This window comes from Pyricularia oryzae, chromosome 4 (genome assembly GCF_000002495.2).
Source record: "Pyricularia oryzae 70-15 chromosome 4, whole genome shotgun sequence".
NCBI lineage: Eukaryota > Fungi > Ascomycota > Sordariomycetes > Magnaporthales > Pyriculariaceae > Pyricularia > Pyricularia oryzae.
Window position 1 is genome coordinate 3,815,400 of NC_017851.1, and position 24,334 is coordinate 3,839,733.

The following is a 24,334-nucleotide window of genomic DNA, read 5'->3' on the forward strand; positions in this document are numbered from 1 at the left end:
CAAGGAGTACGATCTACCCAGGAAAGTGATACAACGAATATAGCAGCCCACGCCTGAACCGAGTGATAAAAAAAAACTTGACTTGCAGATGCTCCAAATATCTTGCTTCATGAAATATACTACACGAAATATCTGCTATCTCTCGCAGTAGGTCTATTCTTTCCAAACATGAGAATACTACACAAGCCTCTATACCCCTACCCCGGAGCGTCCGACCGGATGCTGTTTACTTGTTGCTCTTCTTCACGAGGCCTCTCTCTTCCTCCGAGTCTTCATCGTCGTCAGAGAACTTGTCCAGGTCTTCGCCAACAGCGAATATGGTCTCTCCATCCAATGAGTCTCTGGCGGCAGGCCCCGCATTCCGAGTCGCAGTAGGGCCGCTCCTGGCATTAGAAGGTGCTCCACCGTTTGTCTGAGTCGCCGTATGGGTCGAGGTGGCTGGTTTCGTACCAATGTTTGCCTCCTCGTCATCCGAGTCGTCGGGGGCGCCGATATCCATATTTGTCATGTCAAACGTACCATCGTCCTCCTGGGCGATCTCATCTGACATGGCGAAGCGACGGTTGTTGGCAGTGGGTCGCCAAACGTAGGCAATGAAGGCGACGTCGGCAAAGTACACCAGGTTCAACCAGCCGTCCAACATAAACCAGCGGGTCTTCCAGTGGAACGGGACGTAGTCAGGGTCGCGCATCGACGTGAAGGAGAAACTGCTGAAGAAGAAGAAACCGAAAATGACAATGATGCTGATCAGGATGCACCACCACAACTTCTTGTACATGCCCTCCTTGACGTGCTGCTTTCGCTCATTCAACTCCTTGAGCGTCAAGTTGAGCGAGTTGAGCGTCCATACGTAGAAAGCAGTGAGTGTTCCAGCCAGTGGTAGGACAATCAACAACACAAATGGACCTGAGAATAGAAGAAACGTCAGAAGTGTGAGACGACATAATACGCAACAACCAAGTAGGTATAAAGTCCTCAATATTGCTGTACTCACCTGCGCTGTCTGGCGTAATGACAAGACTGGCAACGGCATATACAAGGCCAAAGAAGAAATGCGCAATGGCGAGGTATCGGACGTAGATCATAGTCTTTCCTAAGGTATGCTTAACAACGCCATATCCCATGCATACGATCAAAAGCAGGAAGAATGAGAATGAGTTCCTGATTGCGTTGAGCACAGCCACCAGGACGAGCAGGAATTTCGAGAGCGTGTTGGAGCCGTGGCGGTTGAGATAATCGTAAAAAGCCCACGTGAGGAGCATCTCCACGACCAGGAAGATCAGTATGGCCGTGATGTAGTTCTGCACAGGCAAGATGTCGGACCGATGTCGATAATAGAGCAGGCCCCAAAAGACTGCCACCAAGGCGTACAAAATCGTGATGCCGCCATAGAAGGGAAGCTTTGGGATCTGTGCGGCGGGCAGCTCTCCAAAGGCATTGCGGAACTCCACAATTGCCTCATAGTCGGACCGCGTGTATTCAGCCGTAAAGATGCAATAGTATCCGGTGTTCTTGATAGGATAGTTAAATGGCTTCGGATCCTTGAGATCCACGACTTGGGTGTGTACAATGTTGTGGGACTCCTTGTTAACGTTGGCAGAGACGATGTATTCGCCCAAATGGGTCTCGTTACAATTGCCGGCACTGACGTTTTCGGGGTTACAGATGGCGAGTTTCTGCAAAGAATGATTCTGTTAGCATGCATAATCCACAGCAGCGCGAGACCCAAGGCGTCTTCCGCAGTAGTCCTTGAAAATTTCAAGAATTGAGAGTTTACATACCTTGGGTGTATCCGGCGATGATTGGAACAGGACAAGGTCTTGATCCATCCACTCAAAAATGAGCATACTGGCCCTGTGATCTCCCTCTTCCTCGACCTTGTTGAACCTCACAAGTATGAAGGGGTCAATGTCCCCTCCCCATGCGCTGCGACTGTACATGCCTTCAACAAAGAATTTGCAGTGTCAGCCTCGATCAGCCCTGCCACCAAGGCATATGAGTGATGGAGAAAAGCATCTCTGAAATGCTTACGTACCGACGCATTTTTCCCGTTTGTCTTCTTGCTGGGTCTGTCATTCACACAGAAGGTTAATTGATGTCGGGGCAGAGGCAAGAGGATGGATGTTGGCATACTAATTTTGCTTCCAAGGCGTTGACAGACGACAACAACAACGAGCCTGCTGCGAGCAGCTCGGTGAAGAAGTGTAACCGCATGATGAGCTCCGCTATGCTATCAAGTGCAAAAGTTGGTGTCTATTAAGCTTCAGGATGTTGTTTTTCGGGCAGATGGATGACTGATGCGTGGTTGTTGCGCAAAGCTACCCCGGTGATGCCGAATGTCGACGGTTTCTCTTGCCGCCTCGCTTTCCGGGGGCTGCCCACGGACGGCGGCCGGACTTGTAAGTGCGGACAGCGATTGTGGGTCACTGCTCCAGGCAGTTGTGAACTATTTCCAGCTCAGGAGTTTCTTTTTTTTTCCTTTGATGGCACGTTACTTTTGCCTCCGCGGATGCGCCTTTTTTTTTTTTTGTTGGTGGTCCAGATGACCGATGATGCTGTTTGTATGCTTTGTCGCGGAGTCCAAGGTCAGAAGCTTTGGAGACGTATTCGCAAGCTACCTTAGGTAATCCACAATCATTGGCCCCACTGCGCCGATGCGCTAATGCTTGTGAGCTATCTATCCCTGCAGCTCCGCCAACGCGTCAGTCAGGTTAGGGGTAATTTGAAGACGTACCTTTCCTAACTAGTTCTAAGGCAAAACAAGTACTAACTACTGCAACCCATTATTAAGAGCGGACATCCCACATCCCACTCCGCGGGACAACCACCAACAACAAAGAATAAAACACTGGGTGCCGCCAATCGCGCACCTATCGATGAAACCATGGGAAAGGGAACAGACAAATTATACATCACGCACTCGGAATGGGCGTCGTCAGATTCCTTCTCGGCCAGCAGCGGCGCCCGGGACCGGCCCGGCGAGGGACGGTTCAAGAAGCTGCCCTTTAACTTTTGCGCCGCCAGCCTGCAGCCCTTTAAGAACCCCGTGTGCACCAGTGACGGGACCATATTTGACGTCGAGGTGATCAGTGCGTGGCTGGAAAAGAGCAAGACGAACCCGGTTGACGGCGAGCCGCTGGCCGCGCGGGACCTGATTAAGCTCAACTTTGCGCGTAACGCCCAGGACGACCTGATCGACCCCGTCTCGTACAAGGTCTTTACCGACAACACACACATCGTCGCCGTGCGGCACGGTGCCTATGCCAACGTCTTTACGTGGGACACGGTCGAGCGCATGAACGTCAAGGCCAAGATGTGGCGGGACCTGGTCGACGACGCAGAGTTTGGCCGCGCCGACATAATTACTCTCCAGGACCCACAAAACGCCGCCGCGAGAGACCTATCGCGGTTCAGGCACCTCAAGGACGGCGGCGAGGCCCTGCAGACCAGGGAGCAGGAGGAGGAGAGGAAGGCGGGTAACGTCAACGTCAACGCCCTAGGGAGGATAGGCGAGAAGGTCCTCCGGGCTAAGGAGGCGGTCGAGAAGGCGAGGGAGGCTGGCGTTGATGTGAACTCCACAACGAAGAGCCAGGCATTGCTAGCAAAGGCTTCCGGTGCAGCAAATGGTCGACAAGCAGCACAGTCGCATGCCGCCAGGAAACTACCCGCCAACGCGGCTGCGTACACAACCGGCAAAGCCGCAGCATCTTTCACCAGCACTAGTCTTACGCCCGAGAAAAGTGGCGAGAGGGCACTTTTGTCAAACGAGGAATGGATGCTCAAACCCAAGCGGGTAAAGAACCAAGGGTACGCCAGGATAGAAACAAACAGCGGCGACTTGACCATTGAGCTGCACACCGACACTGCGCCAAAGGCCGTGTGGAACTTTGTCAAACTGGCTCAAAGGGGCTACTACGACGGCATCACGTTTCACCGAAACATCCGTAACTTCATGATTCAAGGTGGCGACCCCACGGGGACTGGTCGAGGAGGCAGCAGCATATGGGGCAAGAATTTCGAAGACGAATTCGACGGGCCCCGCACGCATAATGCAAGAGGCATCATGAGCATGGCAAACAAGGGCAAGAACACAAACAGCTCACAATTCTTCATAACCTACCGGGCCACAAAACATCTGGACCGAAAGCACACTATTTTCGGCAGGGTTGTTGAGGGATTGGACGTGCTAGACAAACTGGAGGATATACCAACTGACGGGTCTGACAGACCGCTTCACAAGATTGCCATTAACAAGGTCACCGTCTTCATCGACCCATTTGAGGAGTTCCTCAGAGAGAAAGGTCAAAAGGAAGAGGCCGAAGCGCAAAAGGCCGAGGAACAGCGGCATGGCGGGTCCTACGATGACCATGTCACCTGGACCGGTAAGAGGATCAGGGGGGACAACGGGCAGGCTTTGTCCAATGACACCAATGTCGGTAAATATTTGAATATAGAGGCCACCACAAAAGACAGCTCAGCGCCGGATGATGGTGCAGGGTTGGAAGCAGAAGACTGGGAGCAGCCGGCGAGGAAAAAGATGAAGCCTGGTGGCTTTGGAAACTTTGACAGTTGGTAGACGAATCTATAACGACTTGTACGATGGTTACAGAACAAAATGGATACCCTTACTTTTGACGTTCGTTACTAGTATCTTCCTTGTTGTGACATCATATCATTGGACCAAACCAGCTGTTGATACCGGTACCAGCAAGGATCAAATACAAGCATGCGCTTATTGGTAGATGTGGTATGCTATAAGACAAATAATAAAAGAGTGTGACTTCAAGAACAAGATCATTACGTCACTATCATATGTACACATTACCCCTTGTGTCCGAAATATATCCTCATAAATTGTCCGACACCCTCCGGTCTAGTTGAAATTCGTGTTTTGAATGGTGAAAGAATGGTAACATTGAAAATTGCTCCATCGCGTACATATTATGCGTTAATATCCATCCGTAAAGGAAAGCTCCAGCCACTGCGGAATGACTTCACGGTTTGCAATTATGGTTGCAATCGCGCTGGCCTGTCGCAGCCCGGATTCCTTGTATACCGCGTCCAGCCTTTCAATGCAGTAGGCCTTCATTGCCGGTGGACATACGGATGACATACCGACGTGGTAGAGAGGCCAGACTATGTTGTTGCCCGCCGACACCAAGAGCATGAGGCGGTGAGCCTCCTCCATAGGATCAGCGATTGCCCGGACGGGATCAAGGAGGGTAGGCTGAGGAATCGAGCAGTGGTCAGTATTAGTCATTGGAGTTTTACGCGCGTGGCTTTCCTTCAGACTCTGTTTCTCCTTTTCTGAAACGCATAGAAATATCACTTACACCGCTGTCGTCAGGAACGGGCTTGACTGTTCGCTCTGCAAAATCCCCAAACTCGTAGCCAGTGTTATAGCCTGACTTCCAAAAGTCTTCTCCATCGGCATTTGTAGGGGCGGCTGCGGGCCCCGATGAATAGGCCGGGATTTCCATCGTTGGGATGCCGGTCGTCGTGTCAAAGAGACCAGTTGAGTCGGGGGTACCTATTAGACCTGCGTGCTGCGGTACAGTCGCCACGATCGATACACACATCTCTGATAGTTCGGTTCTCGCTTCTCTAAACGCGCGCACGTAATTTGGTGGCACCTCGGAAGGGACCACGTCCTTGAATCGACAGTATATCTCGGTGAGTATTGTCTCTGTGATGAGCATTCGGCAGGACCAGATTCCGTTCCAGATGGCGGCCTTGTCCATCGATGGATATACGTTGTAAATGCCACCAAAAACCCCCCTGTGCGGCTGCGACAACTTGAATACCCGGGGAATCCACGACGCTGGTAGCCTGGCCGTAACCTGCTTGAACTCGTTGTCCATCTCAATCAGACGGTCTATAATGGCCTCGGGAGTCGGGAGTCTTCCACTTTGGACCTCACTTCGAAACTGATAGACCACTTTGGATTAGCGTTTTTTCTTTTCAGAGACGTCTTCCTCGGGAGCAGAAAACAATTATTTTGGAGTCAACTAGAGAAGCCACATACCTGCAATACCCTAAAGATTGGCATGGAGACTTCGATGCTGGACTTGGGCGAATTTATTTTGGTTGCGAGCTCGGCACGCAGGTCCAAGAGTGGTTGAGGCATCGGGATGCCCTGTTGTATACAGGACACCATAAGCATTTGGCATCTGGCAAGTCGCGCATAGCGTTAGCTTTCAGGGTATTATAGCAGGCCCCACGATGATGCCCTCGGTGGTGCAACGCGGAAGAGAAGCCCAAGAAACGACAGAGTACATATCCATTGGAAATGGTACGTACAGCATGTTGAACATCTTACTGCCTGCTCGAGTCTGGAACTGGCTCACACCTCGAAGCTTGGCGAGGGCTGCGGCGCCGTTGACATGCTCCTGCCAGGGTTTAATGTTGCGGGCGTCCGAGTCTGCGATGAGCTCAAAGAGTCCCAGGATTAGAATAGACAACATGGTGGTATCCTTGATGGCCTCAGTCGGAGCACGGAGTGCGTTGTTGATTAGTCTGAGAGCCGATATGTATGACTTTCGGGCGTTTTCAAGGACCTCGGGGGAGCTCGTCAAGTTGGAAAGGCCGACGAGGCCGACGGCCGTGATGCTGGCCATGACGCTGTCGACATTGTGTTCTGGGGCCAAGGTTCCTGGTGTCCAGATGTCGTAGATGAAATCAAATCTTTGGTGGCAGGCATACTTGTCAATGGCGACGTAGCGGGAGAAAAAGAAAGCAGTCCCCTTCTCGTGCTGGGTAGGGCTTAGAGCATATAACAAGCTTAGCACGGGGGATCTTGGCCGGGCGGTGCCGGCTTGAGGTGCATGTATCAGGGACTGGTCATTATCTTGCTTAGACTCATCTGATGAGCTGCTGCTATCGCTGCGGGAGGAGGGTGAGGTAGAGGACCAAGTGGAGAGATGAGTTTCAGGGGTCAGCGGCGAGGACCTCTTCTTACGGGCTGACTGTTTTTCTGCGGCCGCCGGATTGGTGCCCGAGCTTGACGGCTTGGAATCCCGGTCAGACCTCAATGGAATGTCGATGGTACCGCCATTGTCCTTCTTGCGGGCGCGGGCTTTGGCTTTCTTAATCACATGAGAGCTTTCGTCTCTAAACATCAAGTCCTGCATGTTCCGATAACCAGGACATGATACATTTCTCTTCTCGCACTGACCACAGCTGGGTTCCTTTTGATCACACTGCATGGCATAGTATGTGCATGTTAGCGCCAATTTCCTTTTGCACTTTATTTTTCCGTGGTGCATATTCGTTGGTGTGGGTATTTGGTAGTAGGTAGCATAGTCTTGCCAGGTACAAGGGCCGGCTCTTTTTGTCGTCTCCAAAGTGGCACTCGCTCCCATGCAGACCAACGCCACACCTTGTTTGTTTTAACTAGTGGTGGGGACGACAGAGACACAAGAAGGCTTACCCTGACTTTCCTCTCCCGGCAACTCGCACAGCCCTTGGAAGGCGGGCCACAATATACCATCTTGGGCAGCGGCTCCCGTCAGAGCTTATGCCCTAGCAGAGAGAATATAATCGCCAGAAGCAAGTATGTTTGGCCGCTACCGAGACAAGGTGGCAGCTGCACTGTCAAGGCTGTCAACGAGCCAGTGGCCAAAACTAGCCAGTGCGAATCAACCAAGTCAGGGGGGGGGGGGGGGGGGGGGGCGCGGCGGCCGCAGACGGGATGCAGACGTAGTAGCGTGAGTCCGGCCCGCTGGGTCCCCCCTTGAACCAAGTTTGGTCGGGTCTGAGGCAGGAAAGGCGTGGCGTTCCAGTCCCAAAACGGACTGCTGTGCGAAGCTCACCCCTTGCTACCTATGTATGGTAAGCCGATAACTGACTGTACTGTAGTACTGTATACTGCGGTAGTGTAGCGTATAAAGGTAGGTCTCTTTGTTGGTTGTCAGACTGTTCTCGCTGAGTATATAAGCCTCGAGGTTGTTCCCACTCCTTCGCGCCCATCAAAAATCAACTCAAGCCAACGACCTCTCAAGTCTCGGCAAGAGGTTACGGTTCTGGATGGACTTGACTGCCAACTATCAGTAAAGCCAGCCAAGCCAGACCAGATGAGAAGGACTAGCTCTATCCCGTTGCCTTTGTTTTTTTTTTCTTTGTTTTTTTTTCCCTCCTGTATCGGCCACTCAGTTTCTTTCGCGTTGCATCCGACGACGCTGGCAGCAAAGACAAAACGACGCCGACGCCGCCAAGACGAACGACGACAAGAATGGAGCAACTGATGATTCAGGCTGGAATGGAGCGACCTCTAGAATGCTTCGCGGCGCAAAGTGGTATGCTCAGTCACGATGGCGAATCATTCGGTAAGTGTCCGGCCGGGTATGGTTCTGTACAGGGTGCGGGGGGCGTGGCCGACGACGAGACAAGCGAGACGTATGAACAAACGACACAAGGTCTTTGCCTGCCTACCTACCAGTCAAGTCCCAGCATTTGCTCCGTCTCCTCGCTCCTCCATTTCATCTCAATGTACCTACAGTCTATTGGATCGCACGACAGGTGGGAACCAACCACCTCTGGCCGCTTGCTTGGTGCAGGCACCTGCAGGATGGTGTACCGACAAGGAATAGTGCCATTTCCTCTTTGGGCATGCTGTGCGAAAGATGTCTCCCAACTCCCAAGACGTCGATCCAAATGTATGGAGTACTGTTATGGAGTATTACGCCTGGGGTCCTCGGGTTGCTATCAGGTTGGCCAATGAGGTTTGGTTGGAGAGTTACGCTGGAGCCCACCAAGCTGAGAAATTAATTACCAGGGCCTCCCCCATATCAATATGGAACTTTTCTTGTGGCTGGATCGTCGTGGGTTTCTGTAATTATATTCCACAACGTTGAAAGATGGATTCTTTTCTTTTCTTTTCTTCCAAGCTCATGAATAACAGCAAGGTAAGGTAACCCAATCTATGAATGTCGAATGGTTGGTGGGATTAATGAACGAAGGAAAGTTGAGCTGTGCTTGTTCGAGTCGCCGGGTGCAATTTCACGAGAAGGTATGACCAATGGCAAGTAGAAGTAAGCGCTATTCAACCCTCCCCAAGTTAGGTACCTTTTATTGAACTAGACTAGAACTAGACTTATTTCGTACTTCTGGATGCTCTGTAATTATTACCAGCAAGCCACCTAGGTACCTAATGTCTCCGATAATACAGAATCAGATCTCACTCAACAGATACCACTTCTTATCAGTAGGTAGATCTGGCAAAAGACAACCAACCCCAATGACAACAACAGCCTCAAGCACGTAAGCAATTGAAACGGTCTTTCAACGCCATGTCGATCGATGCATGCAAAGACCTTTCTAACTGTCGATGGTAGACCCCGCAAGCCACCTTGCCACCGTAAGCAGTTACTCCTTAGCTTGTTCCAACCTTGATGGAGTACAGCTACGGGTTTAATCCACCGGGAATCGCCGTTTAAAAAAAGAAAAGCCGGCGCATCAGACCCTTCAACGTTATTCCCCGAGGCTTAGGTCGTCCCAGCCATTCGGCGCCGGCGTTGCTTCTGCGTTGACCTTTCGCCTGGGCTGTGACGAGGACCCTTTGGACCTTTTACGAGGGAAATCCCTTGAATCCTTCTGCGCTGATCCTACCCCAGATTGACTCAACCCTTCCTTAACCCTCCCAAACGAGGCAGGGCGAGGGACACTAGGCTATTCTGTCATTTCCGTAGCCTGTTCAAAACCGCACGTCTATCTGACTGCATTCCCGAGGCGATATGCTGAGCCACGAGCGAGCAGCCTTGTTGATCGCGCTAGACGCGAGTTAGCTGCTGATGGTTGGCAGATACTAAATCTACTTGTTCCTAGTAACACCTTTATATTCAAGTACAAATATAATGCCTGAGCATCAATTGGCCTGGAGATGAATCTCGTGTTACATGGAACTCTGAGATATATCAGAACAAGTATCAAGGCTTGCTTACATTACAATCCACTCACTCAACCATCTAGGATGACACAACTCACAGAGCTCAATCGCATCTCCATTGCCGAAATCATTGTTTACACCCCTGCCCTAGCCATCGCCATAGTGCTCGCTAACCGCCATGGCTTCAAAAAGGCATCGGGCTGGCTCTACTTGATACTCTTTTCCCTCATCCGCATCATCGGCGCTGCCATGGATCTCGCCTCGACCCAACACCCCGGGAATAACAGTCTTTCCTCTGGCACCAACGCCCTGAACAACGCCGGCGTGTCGCCCCTGATCCTCGTGAGCGTTGGCCTGCTGACGCGGGTACTTGTGGGCTTGGAGAAGAGGACCAGCACGCTACTGCAGCCACGCATGCTGCGCCTGATCCAGCTGGCCGTCATGGTCGGGCTCCTCCTCTCCATCGTCGGCGGCATCAAGTTTGGCAATGAGTTGAGCGACGCCACGTCCAGACAACCCGTCGACGTCGCAGCACTTCGGTCCCTGAGCAACCCGACTGAGTCCCTCGCCGGGACTGCTCTCATGATACTGGGCTTCGTGGCCCTAGTGCTCGCAACTGCCATGCTTTCCCTGCAGCTTCGGTCCGTCGAGCGTGGTGAGCGACGCCTGATCGGCACCGTTGCTGCCACGTTGCCGTTTGTCCTCGTCCGCATTATATACGCGGCCGTCGCGACGTATCATACATGGAATCCCAACTTCCACTCGTATGTGGCTGGCCCGCACTATTACGCCTACATGATCGGCATGTGTGTTGTCATGGAAATGATTACCATTGTGATACTCGAGGCAGTCGGCTTGACGCTGCAGCAGCTGCCTGGGGACGGGACGAGACCCGAAATAGCCACCGGGTATCCGATGACGGATTCTTCTGATGGGCAGAAACCGTCAGGTACCCCGGAGTGGGGGAACAATGGCTACAATGCCTAGAAGGATATGATTATGAGCCGGGGATATGGTCGAGAGAGGACAGTGCACATTGATGAGACAATGATGAGATGTATTTTTGGGTGATGATCTGATTTGTATTCAGTCGGACTTGCTTCAACCCCGTCTTCCGAGTGAGCTACAATAGACTCTTGTTCAATATACCATATTTGCCTTTCAGGTACACAGCAGACATGACTCTTTACCCGGCATGCTTTTTTCTTTTCTTTTTTTCTCGCTTGTTCGGCTTACAGAGCCCCTGAATGATTACCAGTCAACTTGGAAGGCCGCATCTACTACTGCTTAGGAAAGTAAGGTAGCTATGTATCTAGGTAGGTGCTTAGGTGCCTTGCCTTGCTGCCCACTTACGTTCCTTACTTGCCTGTCTTGCTGGTCACAGTAGGTACCTAGGTATGTACCTATTTAGCTTCCTAGTGTTTAGATTCTATCTCCAAGGGTTATCATGAGTGCCTTCTCCTGGGTATGACAAAAAGATCGCGGCTTGGATATACAATTTATATTCTGCCATGTTTTGTATTACTGTGCTCTTCCAAAAAGTACGACATGAAAGAGTTGTGTCTGATAGATATCCTGGTTCTACAACAAACAGTCTAAAGATGCAGCTTTACGAGCCATATTCATACAAGGAATGTACAGCAGGTATCAAGGAAATTGACACATGGGATTCTATTCCCCAACGTCACCGCCGAATCCAACTGGACGACGCTTGCCATCATTTTCTGGCAAGATAGCCAGGGCCTGATAGATTTTGCCCATGCCATTCGATCCCCGATCCACAAGCCTCTTCCAGGCGCGATCGACATCTGCAGCCTTTGATGGCTCCTTGCAGTTCTTGATCAGGTTATCGGCCCTTTGTTTGATGCCCATGGCCTCAAGGAAGTACCCTTGTGGAACAGGGCCGTGAACCTCCACCCCCTCACTGGCACGCATGGCAGCCTCGGCCACAGCAGCAAAGTCGACATCGGCGCTCAAGTCAGTGAGACCAGGCTCAACAAAGGGACTGACACGCTGATGACGACGGATTCCTCGGAGCGAGTTGACCGGGATCGTACCATCGCCTGGGCCATAGTCTAGGATCAAGGCTGCACCGCTAGGCCGTGGCTTGGGATTTTGAACCGAGCCACCGATCCGTGATGCAATGTCACCCGCGTATAGGGATGCATCTGGGCACACCTCGATCTGTGCGTCTGCAACTTTCTTCATGGCTCGATAGCGCGGCGACGAGTCTGGGAGGTACCGTGAGTGCCGAGTCGCCAATGATGAGAGCGTTAGCTGAAAGTCTGGTGGTGGTGTATCCCACCGTTGCGTGGCAGGGGTGTTGAGGCTCTCGTGAGTCGATCCTGGAGGCGTTGGTGACACCACGAGCTCACGCCATTCAAGAGTTGACTTGAGGGTTGTTTCCGGGGCTGAGCTAGGGTTTGTTGTGCCAGCCGACTTCTCAGACGGGACTGGCACATTCATGAAAGTGTGTATTGGCAGCGCGTCGAAGAATTCATGGGCAACGATAAATGGCGTCTTATCAGGGTCTAAGCGATGATCAGTACTCCGACCTGGGGCCACGTGCTGAAGTGTTCTTACTTACTCTTCGGGATTGACTGAACAGTCTCAGTCCATACGATTGGCAGTTGTGTTTGTTTGCAGACGCTATGATAGCCGATTTCAGACTCGGTCAGGGGCGCATCCTCGCCACACAAAAGATTCTTCTGGGCTTTCCGTAGCTCTGGGCTTGCCTCAACCATGTATATGGCGTCGAGGCTGTTAGACATGTCACCAAATCTTTTGATTGTCTGAAGTGTTGGAAAGCCGGTCAGCATAATCCACTCAAAAAGGCGTTGTGTCAAGCCTGATGGTTTAACATACCCGGAGAACGTCACTCATCAAAGTTCCCCTTCCTGGCCCTAATTCCATGAGCTCGACCCCACGCGACGGACGACCCTGGGACATCCATTCTGCAACAAACCAGATGGCAACGAGCTCTCCAAACACCTGGGAGACTTCGGGCGATGTCACAAAGTCACCCTTGAGGCCAAACTGGTCCCTCCCTTGCTCAATGGCGCCCGTATAATAGCCACCAACATCTGCAGTCAGGCACATACGCATAAAGCTAGCAAGTGGGATGGGTCCCGTAGTCTTTTGGGATACTGATTAGCAAATCATACGCCATTCAATGAATTTGCGGGCTGTTTCAAGTCTGCATACCAAAATGGCCGCAGCTAGCTGCTCTGCCAAAGGTGTCGACCATTGCCTTTTCTCCGTCTGTGCGGAAAGCAAAGGGTCTTGTCGACCGTATAACCGAGCTGTTCTTGACAAACTACGGCAGTATTGCCATCTGAATTTTTGGCTTGGCTGCACAAGCGTGGACGTTTCCAAGCGACGCAGAGCCTGCATGCCACGCATGGCACCTCTCCGGGATACAAAAGCAGACATGGTCACCAGATGACCATTCCACTTGCCGTTGGTCGTCCTTCAGATAGAGGGATAAGGATGGCTCCGTGTTGCTCAGCGAGTTGGTGAGATGATTATAGCTCCAATTTAGTGAGTGACTGAAGCACCCAATCAGTTGATAGCTTGTTTTGGATTTATAAAAGACCTATGAGGCAAGGAAAGTAGGTAGGTACCTAAATCCCTCGAAGTATCTCCATCTCCGCCGTCGAAATAAATTCATTCGAGGTCTCTGCCATAACATTTTGGGAAAGACAGGATCGGCAAGAGCCACCCCTGTAAAGGTATCCACCACCGCGCGCCGGCAAGCAACACAGTGCGATCCGCACCTCAACACGACAAGGATGTTTTTGTTGTGGGGCTGACGTTACTTGGGTTGCGATTGTACTGTACATTGGACAGCCAAGCAACCTTTGCGGGAGACTCCAAACAGACGTCACAGAAAATCGCATGGACAAAATCTCGAACTATATAGGAATCAGTTGATATTTTTATTTTTATTTTTGTACAGCAAACACGCCACGTAACAACCCGCCCAGCATCCGAAACACCAGAATCTGTCCACATCCCTCGGCGGCCCTCTCCAAATCATTCATCCATGGCTAGCAAAGCCTCCCGCTGGGCCGTCAGCCAGGAGGACGTCGCCAAAGCGAAACAAGAACGCGAGGCCAAGCGCCGTGCCAAAGCCGCAAAGGCCGCCGCGCGCAAGGCCCAGGAAGATACTGTCGCCCAGTCACAACTGCAGAGTCAACCACCGGCTGCCGAGAATGGACCACCGGCAAAGAGGCGCAGGGTGACGCCCGCTCCCGATGCCGCACAAAACGACGACGACGACGATGGAGGTCGCGGAACAACGAACGAGCACAGGCTGCTAAGGTTGCCGGGGCCTCCGTTCGGCAAGTGCAGGAGCGTCGAGAACTATGACAAGCTCAACGACATTGAGGAGGGCGCCTACGGATGGGTTGCGAGGGCGAAGGAACTGGCGACGGGCAAAATAGTGGCCCTGAAAAGATTGAAGATCGACCCGAAAGATCGGAGCGGGCTGCCTGTCACAGGGCTACGTGAGATCCAAATCCTCAAGGATTGCAGCCACAGAAATGTGGTAGAAATGCATGAGGTGGTGGTTGGTGACGACACCAGCAAGTTTGAAAACATCTTTCTGGTGCTAGAGTTTCTTGAGCATGATCTCAAGAGCGTGTTGGAGGACATGCCAGAGCCTTTCCTCTCGTCAGAGGTCAAGACGGTACTTCTACAGCTTGCGGCAGGCGTTGATTACCTCCACGAAAACTTTATCCTCCATCGAGATCTCAAAACCTCAAACCTCTTACTCAACAACCGCGGCCAGTTGAAGATTGCAGATTTCGGCATGGCGAGGTACGTAGGTGACCCGCCGCCGAAACTGACACAGTTGGTAGTCACCTTGTGGTATCGTGCACCAGAGCTTCTGCTTGGGACGATCAAGTACGGCCAGGCGGTAGACATGTGGAGTGTGGGGTGCATATTTGGCGAGCTGCTCACCCGTGAGCCATTACTACAAGGGAAGAACGAAGTCGACGAGCTGACAAAGATATTTGAGCTTTGCGGCGTGCCGACAGAGGAGAGCTGGCCTGGGTTTCGCCGATTGCCAAACGCAAGGTCTTTGAGGCTGCCAAAAAACCCACAGGCTGCCGGCTCTGTCATCAGGGCGAGATTTCCACTACTCACCGCAGCGGGGAGCGGTCTGCTTTCAGGGTTGCTATCGTTGGACCCGGAGAGAAGGATTACAGCCAAAGAGATGCTGGCACACGACTATTTCAAGCAAGATCCAAGACCAAAGCATGAAAGCATGTTCCCTACATTTCCCAGCAAGGCTGGGCAGGAGCGGAGGCGACGCCGAGACACGCCAAATGCTCCTATCCGGGGCCTGGCTGCTGATCTTGGAGACGTCGATTTTACTGGCATCTTTGCGCGCCGCGAGAGGGAAGAGAAAGGAGCCGGGTTTCAACTTCGAATGATATAGACAGATGCGAGGCATGACTACTGCTTCGGAAAATTAATATTCGATTGTCTGGGATTGTCCCTGAGGATGCTATACATATCGTCTCAATTCTTTTCTCTTAAAGTAAACCATGAGATATATGATCCAGATAATGATCCACACTCCAGATCTTCTCCCCGTTTCTACAATTTGTCAGATAGATTGTTTGCAACCAACTCCCACATGAGATTCGTCCGATTTGCCATGTTTTAAACGGCGATGCAAACACAACCTAGACAAGAAAAAGTATGCATGTGCCCAACGCCTTTCATTACTTGACCCATAAATCACAACTCCGTGCCCTCGTATTAAAATATCAGATATTGCACAAAGGATAGTCCTTTGTTTGCACGCAAAAATGCCAAGGGCGAAATCACGAGCTGAAGGGAAGATAAGGATAGGGGAACTTCAGCTCAGCATGATATAATTTCCATCACAGAGTGAAGCCGACTCCGGTGACGAACCAGGTGAAGGTCATCACGGTTATGGCGCTAGTCATCAGGGCAAAACCCCAAGCACCCTTGTCAACACCGGACATGGCGCCGCTGCAAGAGACGCACCTCCACCCGGAGGCCAGGGGAGTGTAGGCAGCCATGGTGTACATGCCAAACTTGTAGCCGGCGAAGGGAGCCAGATAACCTGGGTCAGCCGATGCCTTGATACCGCCGTCCGAGTCATGAATAAGGAGAGTGTACTCGGCCACCACGAAAGGTTGCCCACCGTCGTTGCTCGAATCCCAGAGGAAGTCGGCCTTGGTGGCATAAGTCATATTCTGGGTCAAGGTCCATGTTCGAGTGGCCTGGCTGCAGCTGATGAGCACGTCGATAGCAGTTGGGGGAGCTTGAAGGTTGGTGTAGTTCCATCCCCATGTTACCCAGTCGCCGACCTTGACCAATTGCGTGCCGGCAGTGGGAGCGGGTGTGATCATGACCACTTGTCCCGCGGGATCTTGGGGATCGAACTGGGTGCGAGTGCTATTTCCGGAGGGCTTGCCGGTGGCTGTTGACTTGCCGGTCTGCGTGATCGAGCCGGTATTCTGGGTTTCGCTGCCAGTGGCTGACTTCGAGGACGTCTGCGTTGCTGTCGGGGTGGGAGAGCCTGTCGTACAATTACATATGTGTCAGTCTTTGAAGAACAGAGGAATGTGGTGGCCGTCACTAGTGTGCGTGGCCAAACAAACACTAGACTCACTGTCTTGTCTCGCGACTATGGCGCCAGCTTCCGGCAGCCACCCGGGCCAGGCTGATGCGACGGAAGACAGCGACAGCAGCATGGCTGCCGTCTTAATTGCCGATATCTGGAGCTTCATTTCGAAGTTGTGACACGAAAGTGGCTGTTAACCAAGAAGATGTAACGGGATGGGTGAGCGAGAAAAGGTCCAAACAAGGCAAAACTGATGAGGAGTTTGCCTGGCGTGTAATTGTCTCAAGCCGGCTCGGTCGTCGTTTCGTATCGTCTGGTATGCGACTGGCGTTTTTGTTTTCTTTCTATTTTTCCCCCCCGCCTGATCTCACCGGAGCTGATGGATCAAGTGTTGGAACGAAAGTGAACGTTTTTGCAGCAAACAAGCAGCCAGCCGTGAATGTGTTGCTTGACGACTATCTGGGAGTGTTTCCAGCGAGCGAGCGACCAGCAATGAAACAAACCGCGGGGAGTGAGAAAAGTATTATTAGCTGAATACAAAAACGAATGACTGTATTCAAACAAATTCCGAAAGCGAGTGACGAACCAACACCAAAGTCGAGCGTTTGGTGGATTGTGAAAGGGACAAAAGGGAAAAAGGGGAGAGTCCAAGATTGCTAGAACGCTTTGGGCTCGCACTAAACAGAAAAGCCCGGAAACCACTGTATCGAACCACAGCCAGCCAATGTGGGCACTCGCATGGGGGTCGTTGCATTGATTATGGCATTTATTTATTATTCAAAACAGAAAAGTAAAAGAAAACCGGGTGCAGCCCAGGCCATTAGTAGCGGAGACAGTTGCCTCTTGCATCGTATTTCTGCTTTTTGGGTCCACTTTTGCCAACGCCCCCCTTTGCTCGTATCTGCGCCGCACCCATAAACGGTCCAAAACTGCTGCATTGCATGCTCAACTGCAAAAGTTATTCGTGACTTGAATGCTACATGCATGATTGGCAGAAGAGAAAGTTGTTTGCGTTTTTGCTATTTCGTAAAGGAGAGGCTAAGGCGGGAAACCAGGGGTTTTTGACAATTCAGCAGGCCTGATTCAAGGACGATCCGAAGTCATTGACATGCTAAACCATCTTTTAGGATGAACACCAACAACAACCAGGATCGGATGTTGACCGAATAATCCGTCAAAACGAACCTTATGGCTACTACTGTAACGGACGAGACGTCGAGTAAACCAGCGGGAGGGCCCGTACTACCGCATAAGCAGACCAAGAACAAGATGATATCGAGACTTCTACATAGTAGAGTGGGTAATAGAAATATCAGCCGCCCCAAATTCTTTCTACGGAGTAATTGATAAATTCGAACAGGACTTGCAAAGAGGTATACAATACGACCAAGAAATAGTAAATCACGCCGGCGGTGTTCAGCGTGTCAGTTTCTAACAGTAAAGTAAAACTCGAATTGGCTGATCTTCGTTGCCAACCTGGCCGCACTTTCTTACCAAAAGGATTCGGTTTGAAATGGAATCACAGGCTTCACACCATCGAGCTATGCTTTTTACGGAAAGGAGTTCAGCTGGTCCCACAGGTCAGCTCAATGAATTGATTGGGCCCAGCTCTGTGCAACTGCCGCCGCTGAAAACGCGCTGGTCTGGTGTTACATGGTCTGTAGGTACCGTGTGTGTCTACTGTAGGGCACGTGAGGGCGCGACCATCAGCCCACCTACCGGTAGTTGGCCAGGATTCCAGAATCCAACTATGTAGAGTAGATCCAAGGGAGGGCGTTTGTTGCCAGAGACCGGGACCGATAGCCCGGGATCGAGGCATTAGGAGAGACAGGACGGAGAAAGGGAGGGGGAAAACCGGATTTGGAGAAACAGACAGAAAAAAAAGAGAAAAAAAAAATACAACAAATTTAGAATGGCCAGGCAGGCACGTCTGCCAAGCCATCTGCATTTCATGTCACCCTCCAGGCCTCCACCACCTGAACTTCGGTTCACAATTTTGATCATAACCACTTTCTACCTGCTGTTATCTCTCATCTGGACCTTGGCAGTTGCGTAACAGATAAACATGGAGCCAGATATTGCTTCAACCGTCACCATTGAGCGACGCTTTTTTGAGACTCTGGTTCGTCGGTAAGCAAAACAGCCCTCGAAACTCACCAAGCCTGTCTCGTTCGAACGTCTTCTCCAACAGTGGGGCCGCGCCAGCATTGCGTCGCGCGACACTTACAAACAGTGGTTAACGTGCTGACATCCACTGACCTGGCGTCCTCTGACATTGATAGTGGTGAACTTGTGAGTTGTTCGCCGAATCCCGGCCGCTAGAGAGTCTGGCGTCATGCGCCTCGTGTTCTTAAGCCACCCCGAGGCTTGACTGACCTTTGACATGAATAACCAAGCAACCCTCTGACGTGCCCGTTTCCCGTTCTTTGCCCAATGATGCCCTGATAGTGTCTCGCGCAGATCACGAGGTTCTGCAACGAACGGCGAGACGCTACGGTGAGTTATAGATCAAATCGGAGACTATGCGAGTCACGCTAGGCCCGCCGACTGACATGGATGTGGATTTCTGTGCATGTAGCAAATCTCCGCCAAAACCTGCTCCGTGGCGGCGTCGTGGAGGACACTATAAACGTATGGCTCGTTCCCCGGTCACCATTTTGTTTTGGAATTTTGCGTTTGGGATCCCTTGGTCAGATGTTGATAGATGTCAATGGATTCTCGGGAGACAAAGAAAGAAGCTAACGTATCGTTACTTCGGTTGACAGCTCCTCAGCCAGGACGATGCCACAAACTCTATCCAGGATGATGCATTCAGTTCCCCGCCCCGGTCGATCGCTCAGAAGGAACATCGGACCTTCTCAGCCTACGATGACAATGCGCCGCCCCACATTCCCCCGAGGCCGAGGCCAATGCACGCGGCTCGGAGGCCATTAGTCGAGGTTGGCGATGGACACAACAAACCTCCCCCGGGTCCAGCGGTTTACTCAACTGTTGCCTTTGAGGGATCGCCTGATTGGACAGATGCTGATGGTGGTCAAGATGGTTTATCGTACTCGGCTGAGACTCCAGATGATGCCGACATCCACGGCCAGCAGCTGTACCCGGCTCACAGTGAGAAGCCGGCTTATGAGAAGCAATGCATGCGAACTATCCAGCTGATCGGCCTTCCTGACGGCACAAACCATGCGGACATCACCGGCGTAGTCAGGGGTGGTCTCTTGCTCGATATATTTGTACGGGCCCACGATCGCTCCGCCACTGTCTCCTTCCTTAATTCTGCCGATGCGAGAGCCTTCTTCGAACATTGCCGAAGACATGACCTGTATATCAGGCAGAAGAGGATAGAAGTGCGTTGGAGCGACCGTCAGTTCACCCTTTCCGGCCATGTTGCGAGCAAAATCGGGAACGGAGCCACGCGGAACCTGGTATTGCGTCGCTATGATTCGGATACAACCGAAGCAAGCATCCGTGAAGATCTTGACCACATCCACAACCTGGCCGTTGTCAAAGTAACCTTCATGGGTGGCAGCTGCTTCATAAGCCTCAACTCAGTTCACAATTGCATAGTTGCAAAGACCTGCATGATGAGTCGTCTGTAAGTTGAGAGAGTGCTTGGAAACCAATCTGGGTCGCTTGTTTTCCTCGTTGTTCTATGCTGACCGGAAATCTTAGTAAATACAAGAACTGCGGGATTGAGTGTAAGTCGATCCCAATGTAAAAGCGAAGGTGTCTATGCATATTCTTTCGGCCTCGGAACTAATCCAGTTCATCACCCAGGGGACGTGGATGAGTGTACCCAGCCACTCGATCGTGTTCAGCCCGTCAATGTTAAAAAAGATCCGCCACCCACGAAGAGGAACGTGAGCATGGTTGCCAATCGCTTCAGAGTCTTGAGCATGGACGGGGAGGACGATGAACAATCCGAGAAGAACTATGCTGCGGCCAAAGAGTCTATTGGAGTTGGTGCCTAATGTCCATTTTGAATCCCCTAATGAGCTGGCTTTTATGTCTGATCTACAACTTTACGAATTTCGTGGGTTTGAAGCTTGGGGTCTCAGGGGACTTGCGCTGTTTTCCCATGGAAATATTCCAAGATGTTTTTTTTTTTTTTTTTTTTGTCACGAGAGCAAAAAAAGGGATTTGAGCCGCCGTATCTCTTGTTTGTAGAGGTCTTTGGTGGTATGCCTGGTTGGGCTGTTTTGCGGAGTTTCGGATACCCATTCCCCCCCCCCCCCCCCCCCCCCCCAAACTATTTGCGGCTTGCACCTCGTCTTTTGTTGATCATATAACTTTCATTGCCACCTTGATTTCACGCAGCTTTTTGACTTGCTGACTGTGAGACAACCGTCTGGAGGGTAAATGACTTCCATACTGGACCCAACTTTGTCTAACATGCTCGAATTAGTAATCAGAAGCTCGGAGGCTTCGGTGTCTCTATTTACAAAAGTTCCAGCTTTGATCATTGCCATTGTGCTGTCATAAGATTTAATATCAATGGTTTATTTACATGAAGACAACGTGTTGCCTGAATGATGCAGTACATACAGCACACGCTCCGCAAGCAACATTCCCTGCCAAAACTTGCAAGAAACACACATAGGAGCATTGTCCGCTTGGAAAGCGCTTGCCGGCAACAGGCTTGCATGCCCAGGTAATGCGAACTATAACCAAGACATATGATTCCATTAAACGAGCCCGCTCCGAACTCACAAGAGAAAACAGAAGCCTACCTTAACCTGAGAAACACCTTTCCATCTACTCTCCTTTTTCCGAATACCCCAGAAAAGAGCCAAGAATTTTAAGATCCTACTTTGTTGCAGTGTTGGAGACAGACTGCAGATACCCAAGCAAAAAGTTCCTGTCTGCAGGGGATATGGGTGTTTGACTACCCATAGGAGACGGTTGGCCACTTCTCGATCCTTCGCCCGAAGCAGACGCGAGTACCGCGGCACGAGAAAGGGGCCGCGTGGTCTGATTAGCGAGTGGAAGAGGCATGGGAACTTCCTTGCCCTTGCCAGTATTTTCGTCCGCTAGAGGTACCTGCTGTGTTTGTTGCTTGCTAAACAACGACAACAGCAGCGTCTTCTGCTCTGGTGTCGCCTGTGATGGACGTCTAGCTGCCTGCTGTTGCTGCTGGGCTAGGAAACCCGGCATGCCGGTCGCAGACGGCGTCCTATTGGGCACGGGCTGTCCCAGATATGCCTGGGAGGGAGAGGGTTGTGGTAGATTAGGCTGCTGCGCTGATAAGTGGGGATGGCCAGCTACCGCAGATGACTGATTGCCTACAGAGACTGGCCGGTATATATTGTCCATTGTAAGATGGGAAGCTTGGGAACCATATGATGAAGCCAATGCAGGATCAGGTGCGCTACCGCGCTCCAAACCCTGGGGACGGCTGAGAAGCTTGAGCGCCCCGAATGGTAAGTGTAGGGTTGGGTCCATCTGGGTCGGCCCACCGCTGGTCTGCGCTGCAGCTCGAATGGTTTCAGCGGCGGAGCTCGCCGCTTCAGGGTGAGGTAGATTTGCAAACTGCAGCCCCGTTGAAGACCCGGTCCCATCCAAGTTGCTGATCGTGATTGCCCCTTGCCTTGCTGCTGAATTTGGGGTCGGAGACTTGAACATTCCCAAAAGCGCGTTCTTGTGTGTTTGCGCCGACGTCTGTCCCTGGACGTCCAACTGGACGGGCCTCGGGGATCCAGCCATCCTTAATGCCTGGTCGATAAACTGCTGAGATGTTTGTGTTGCGATGGTCGTCTGCGAGACTTGCATGACTTGGGACATGGGCTCAGGCTCAGGGGGGTTGGCTGGTGCGCTGTCTGTAGGGCGGGTGACATTTCCTCTCAAGGCACTAAGGAGAGACATGGAATGGGTGCTTAGCTGCGGGGCTGGAGGTATATTCTCCGCTGGCTTGGGGTATGCTTGATGGCTCGGGCCTGAAGAAAGGAAATGCTGCGGAAGCTGGTGAGCGAATGCTGCTGGGTTGGGCACCCCACCTGCTACAGGCGGCCCGGCATGGCCGGGGCCGCCTGGCAGCTGACCCAAGGCAGCGGTGCGGCCTGCTGAGGGGAGATGTCCAGGCCCATATCGATTATTGCCAACGAGCTGGCCGGGGAATTGACCCATGTGGGGCATGGATTGGTTTTCACCTGAATGGGGCCCGAGTGGAAAGTCCGGAGGAGGTATGTGATGCATCTGTCGAACATGGTTATGATGATGAGGTGTCGGCGGCTGGGCAGCAGGCACACCTGAGAGAATGTGGTCCAGGGGAGTATGGGGCGGGGGATTAGATGGTGGATGCACCTGCGCCGCACCCCCCGTAGGTCCGGCCTGGAGAAGCGCGAGTAGCGCGTTGCCCTTGTCTTGACCTGGATCGGGCGGCGCATGGCCCCCTGCGGTCCCTTGCAGTCCCTGAGTCGAAGGTTGCACCTGGAGCAGCCGTTGCAGCTCGCGGTTGGCACCCTCGAATGTCTCAATGGCAGGCGTTGCGGCGGTCTGCTGGGGAACGTGGTCAACGTGCATTCCCAGTTCATCCTCCGTGATACCCTCCTCGTGAATGGGTTGGGCAGCAAGACTGGAGCCGGCTGCCCGCAAGCCATCCCGTTTCTTCTGCTGAACAACCCATTTCTTCAGAGGCACCAAAAAGGGAGCCACCATGTAAAACTTGTTGGCGTTCGATGCAGCCGCCGCGTCGTATTGCTGGTGGCCTTTCTTTCGGAAAGCTGGGAGCTCAGAGAGCTTGTACCACTGGATCTTGCTAATTTCCTTCCTGGTCCTCGGCTCGAAGTGGGTGTCCATTGGAATATTCCGGAAGACGTAGAGGCGCAACTGCTGCTCGCGCATATTGATCTCTATGTACTTGACCTCGTCGGTCTTGGGAACCAAGCCAGCAGCTCTGATATCGAAGCCGGTCTCCTCATAGACCTCGCGTATAGCGCAGTCAAGATCGTCTTCATCCTTATTGATTTTTCCCCTAGGGAAACTCCAGTTCGCGCCCTTCTTCCAACCCTTGACCAGTACAGTCGAGTCCATGGCCTCGTTGAGCATGATGGCACCCCGCACAGGAACGCGGGTCTTGTACTGCAGGAATTCCTCGAAGGCTCGCATGTGGTTTTCGACCGGGAAAGACGCAAGCAGTGGGCAATGTTGAAAAATACGCAGACAGAAACTGCGCAGAGACATGGACGGCAGTGTTGGGTCCAGCGGACGGATGAAATCCTCATAGAACCATTGTGCTTCCTCGACTTGGAAGCATATTCGCGCGACCGACGACAGGTCTTCTGCGGGCAGGTTGATGATGAAGCGGACGCAAAGATCATCCAACCCTGGGGATTGCCTGTCAGCATGACTGCTACACATGCAACATCCAGTCCATCTATGGTTCTCACTCATCACGTTCGGGAGTAACCGTGTTTGACCACACCGAGTCCTCCTGCTATCGCGTTGCACTCACAGTCCTCTAGCTCCATTTTTGGTTCCGCCATATTGTTATGGGTGATAGTATTATGGGCATATCCACGGGGAGGAAAGCCAAGCTCGGAATCTGTTGTGCAGGCCCCTCGAGTTATTGAGGTGTGCTCAACGGCGCGTCAAGCTGCCTCGGATCGGTACGCCCTGGCAGCGCAATCGGGTCGCGACGAAGCGCCACTTGTTTTGATGCGGGAACTTCGCAAGATAAAAGCGCCTACAACACAAGATCAATCTGTTAATCGGTGTGAAGCAAGAGGAATTCCGTAGCCAAACAGCCGGCGTTCTGCCGCAATGGAGTGGGACGTGGTTTGGATGCCTTAGCCTTTCAATTCGTCGCTAGTTCTAGAATACGTACGGCTGGTTTGCCAGACTTGCAC

The 24,334-nt window shown here is 52.0% G+C and overlaps 10 protein-coding genes across 10 annotated transcripts; 5 read left to right on the forward strand and 5 right to left on the reverse strand.

Annotated features, from left to right (window-relative positions):
- On the reverse strand, positions 1-2,572 carry MGG_06418 (uncharacterized protein). Its single transcript, XM_003717102.1, has 5 exons — positions 2,134-2,572; positions 2,036-2,069; positions 1,782-1,942; positions 995-1,676; positions 1-906 (listed from the first exon to the last, which is right to left on the reverse strand). The coding sequence occupies exons 1-5, from the start codon at positions 2,212-2,214 to the stop codon at positions 227-229; spliced, it is 1,638 nt and encodes a 545-aa protein (XP_003717150.1). The 5' UTR covers positions 2,215-2,572; the 3' UTR covers positions 1-226.
- A 151-nt stretch (positions 2,573-2,723) lies between these two features.
- On the forward strand, positions 2,724-4,794 carry MGG_06417 (peptidyl-prolyl cis-trans isomerase cyp8). Its single transcript, XM_003717103.1, has one exon. It carries the CDS (start codon positions 2,885-2,887, stop codon positions 4,574-4,576), a length of 1,692 nt encoding a protein of 563 aa, XP_003717151.1. The 5' UTR covers positions 2,724-2,884; the 3' UTR covers positions 4,577-4,794.
- Positions 4,712-7,655, reverse strand: MGG_06416 (uncharacterized protein). Its single transcript, XM_003717104.1, has 5 exons — positions 7,430-7,655; positions 6,301-7,199; positions 6,026-6,170; positions 5,334-5,927; positions 4,712-5,227 (listed from the first exon to the last, which is right to left on the reverse strand). Exons 1-5 carry the CDS (start codon positions 7,487-7,489, stop codon positions 4,949-4,951), a joined length of 1,977 nt encoding a protein of 658 aa, XP_003717152.1. The 5' UTR covers positions 7,490-7,655; the 3' UTR covers positions 4,712-4,948.
- Positions 7,656-8,230: 575 nt separating this feature from the next.
- On the forward strand, positions 8,231-8,588 carry MGG_17184 (uncharacterized protein; the record flags this gene model as incomplete). Its single annotated transcript, XM_003717105.1, has 2 exons — positions 8,231-8,324; positions 8,518-8,588. The coding sequence occupies 2 exons, from the start codon at positions 8,231-8,233 to the stop codon at positions 8,586-8,588; spliced, it is 165 nt and encodes a 54-aa protein (XP_003717153.1).
- A 1,158-nt stretch (positions 8,589-9,746) lies between these two features.
- Positions 9,747-10,950, forward strand: MGG_06415 (uncharacterized protein). The gene has a single exon (XM_003717106.1). It carries the CDS (start codon positions 9,878-9,880, stop codon positions 10,868-10,870), a length of 993 nt encoding a protein of 330 aa, XP_003717154.1. The 5' UTR covers positions 9,747-9,877; the 3' UTR covers positions 10,871-10,950.
- Positions 10,951-11,322: 372 nt separating this feature from the next.
- MGG_06414 (uncharacterized protein) lies at positions 11,323-13,554 on the reverse strand. Its single transcript, XM_003717107.1, has 4 exons — positions 13,088-13,554; positions 12,749-13,018; positions 12,471-12,675; positions 11,323-12,414 (listed from the first exon to the last, which is right to left on the reverse strand). The coding sequence occupies exons 1-4, from the start codon at positions 13,313-13,315 to the stop codon at positions 11,555-11,557; spliced, it is 1,563 nt and encodes a 520-aa protein (XP_003717155.1). The 5' UTR covers positions 13,316-13,554; the 3' UTR covers positions 11,323-11,554.
- A 177-nt stretch (positions 13,555-13,731) lies between these two features.
- On the forward strand, positions 13,732-15,611 carry MGG_06413 (cmgc/cdk/pitslre protein kinase). The gene has a single exon (XM_003717108.1). The coding sequence runs from the start codon at positions 13,929-13,931 to the stop codon at positions 15,327-15,329; it is 1,401 nt and encodes a 466-aa protein (XP_003717156.1). The 5' UTR covers positions 13,732-13,928; the 3' UTR covers positions 15,330-15,611.
- On the reverse strand, positions 15,331-17,249 carry MGG_06412 (uncharacterized protein). Its single transcript, XM_003717109.1, has 2 exons — positions 16,539-17,249; positions 15,331-16,445 (listed from the first exon to the last, which is right to left on the reverse strand). The coding sequence occupies exons 1-2, from the start codon at positions 16,654-16,656 to the stop codon at positions 15,781-15,783; spliced, it is 783 nt and encodes a 260-aa protein (XP_003717157.1). The 5' UTR covers positions 16,657-17,249; the 3' UTR covers positions 15,331-15,780.
- Positions 17,250-18,555: 1,306 nt separating this feature from the next.
- MGG_06411 (uncharacterized protein) lies at positions 18,556-20,461 on the forward strand (the record flags this gene model as incomplete). Its single annotated transcript, XM_003717110.1, has 7 exons — positions 18,556-18,620; positions 18,773-18,782; positions 18,887-18,986; positions 19,069-19,121; positions 19,256-20,085; positions 20,163-20,188; positions 20,268-20,461. The coding sequence occupies 7 exons, from the start codon at positions 18,556-18,558 to the stop codon at positions 20,459-20,461; spliced, it is 1,278 nt and encodes a 425-aa protein (XP_003717158.1).
- Positions 20,462-20,834: 373 nt separating this feature from the next.
- MGG_06410 (mRNA-decapping enzyme 2) lies at positions 20,835-24,328 on the reverse strand. The gene is made up of 2 exons (XM_003717111.1): positions 23,941-24,328; positions 20,835-23,812 (listed from the first exon to the last, which is right to left on the reverse strand). Exons 1-2 carry the CDS (start codon positions 23,969-23,971, stop codon positions 21,297-21,299), a joined length of 2,547 nt encoding a protein of 848 aa, XP_003717159.1. The 5' UTR covers positions 23,972-24,328; the 3' UTR covers positions 20,835-21,296.
- Between the last annotated feature and the right edge of the window lie 6 nt (positions 24,329-24,334).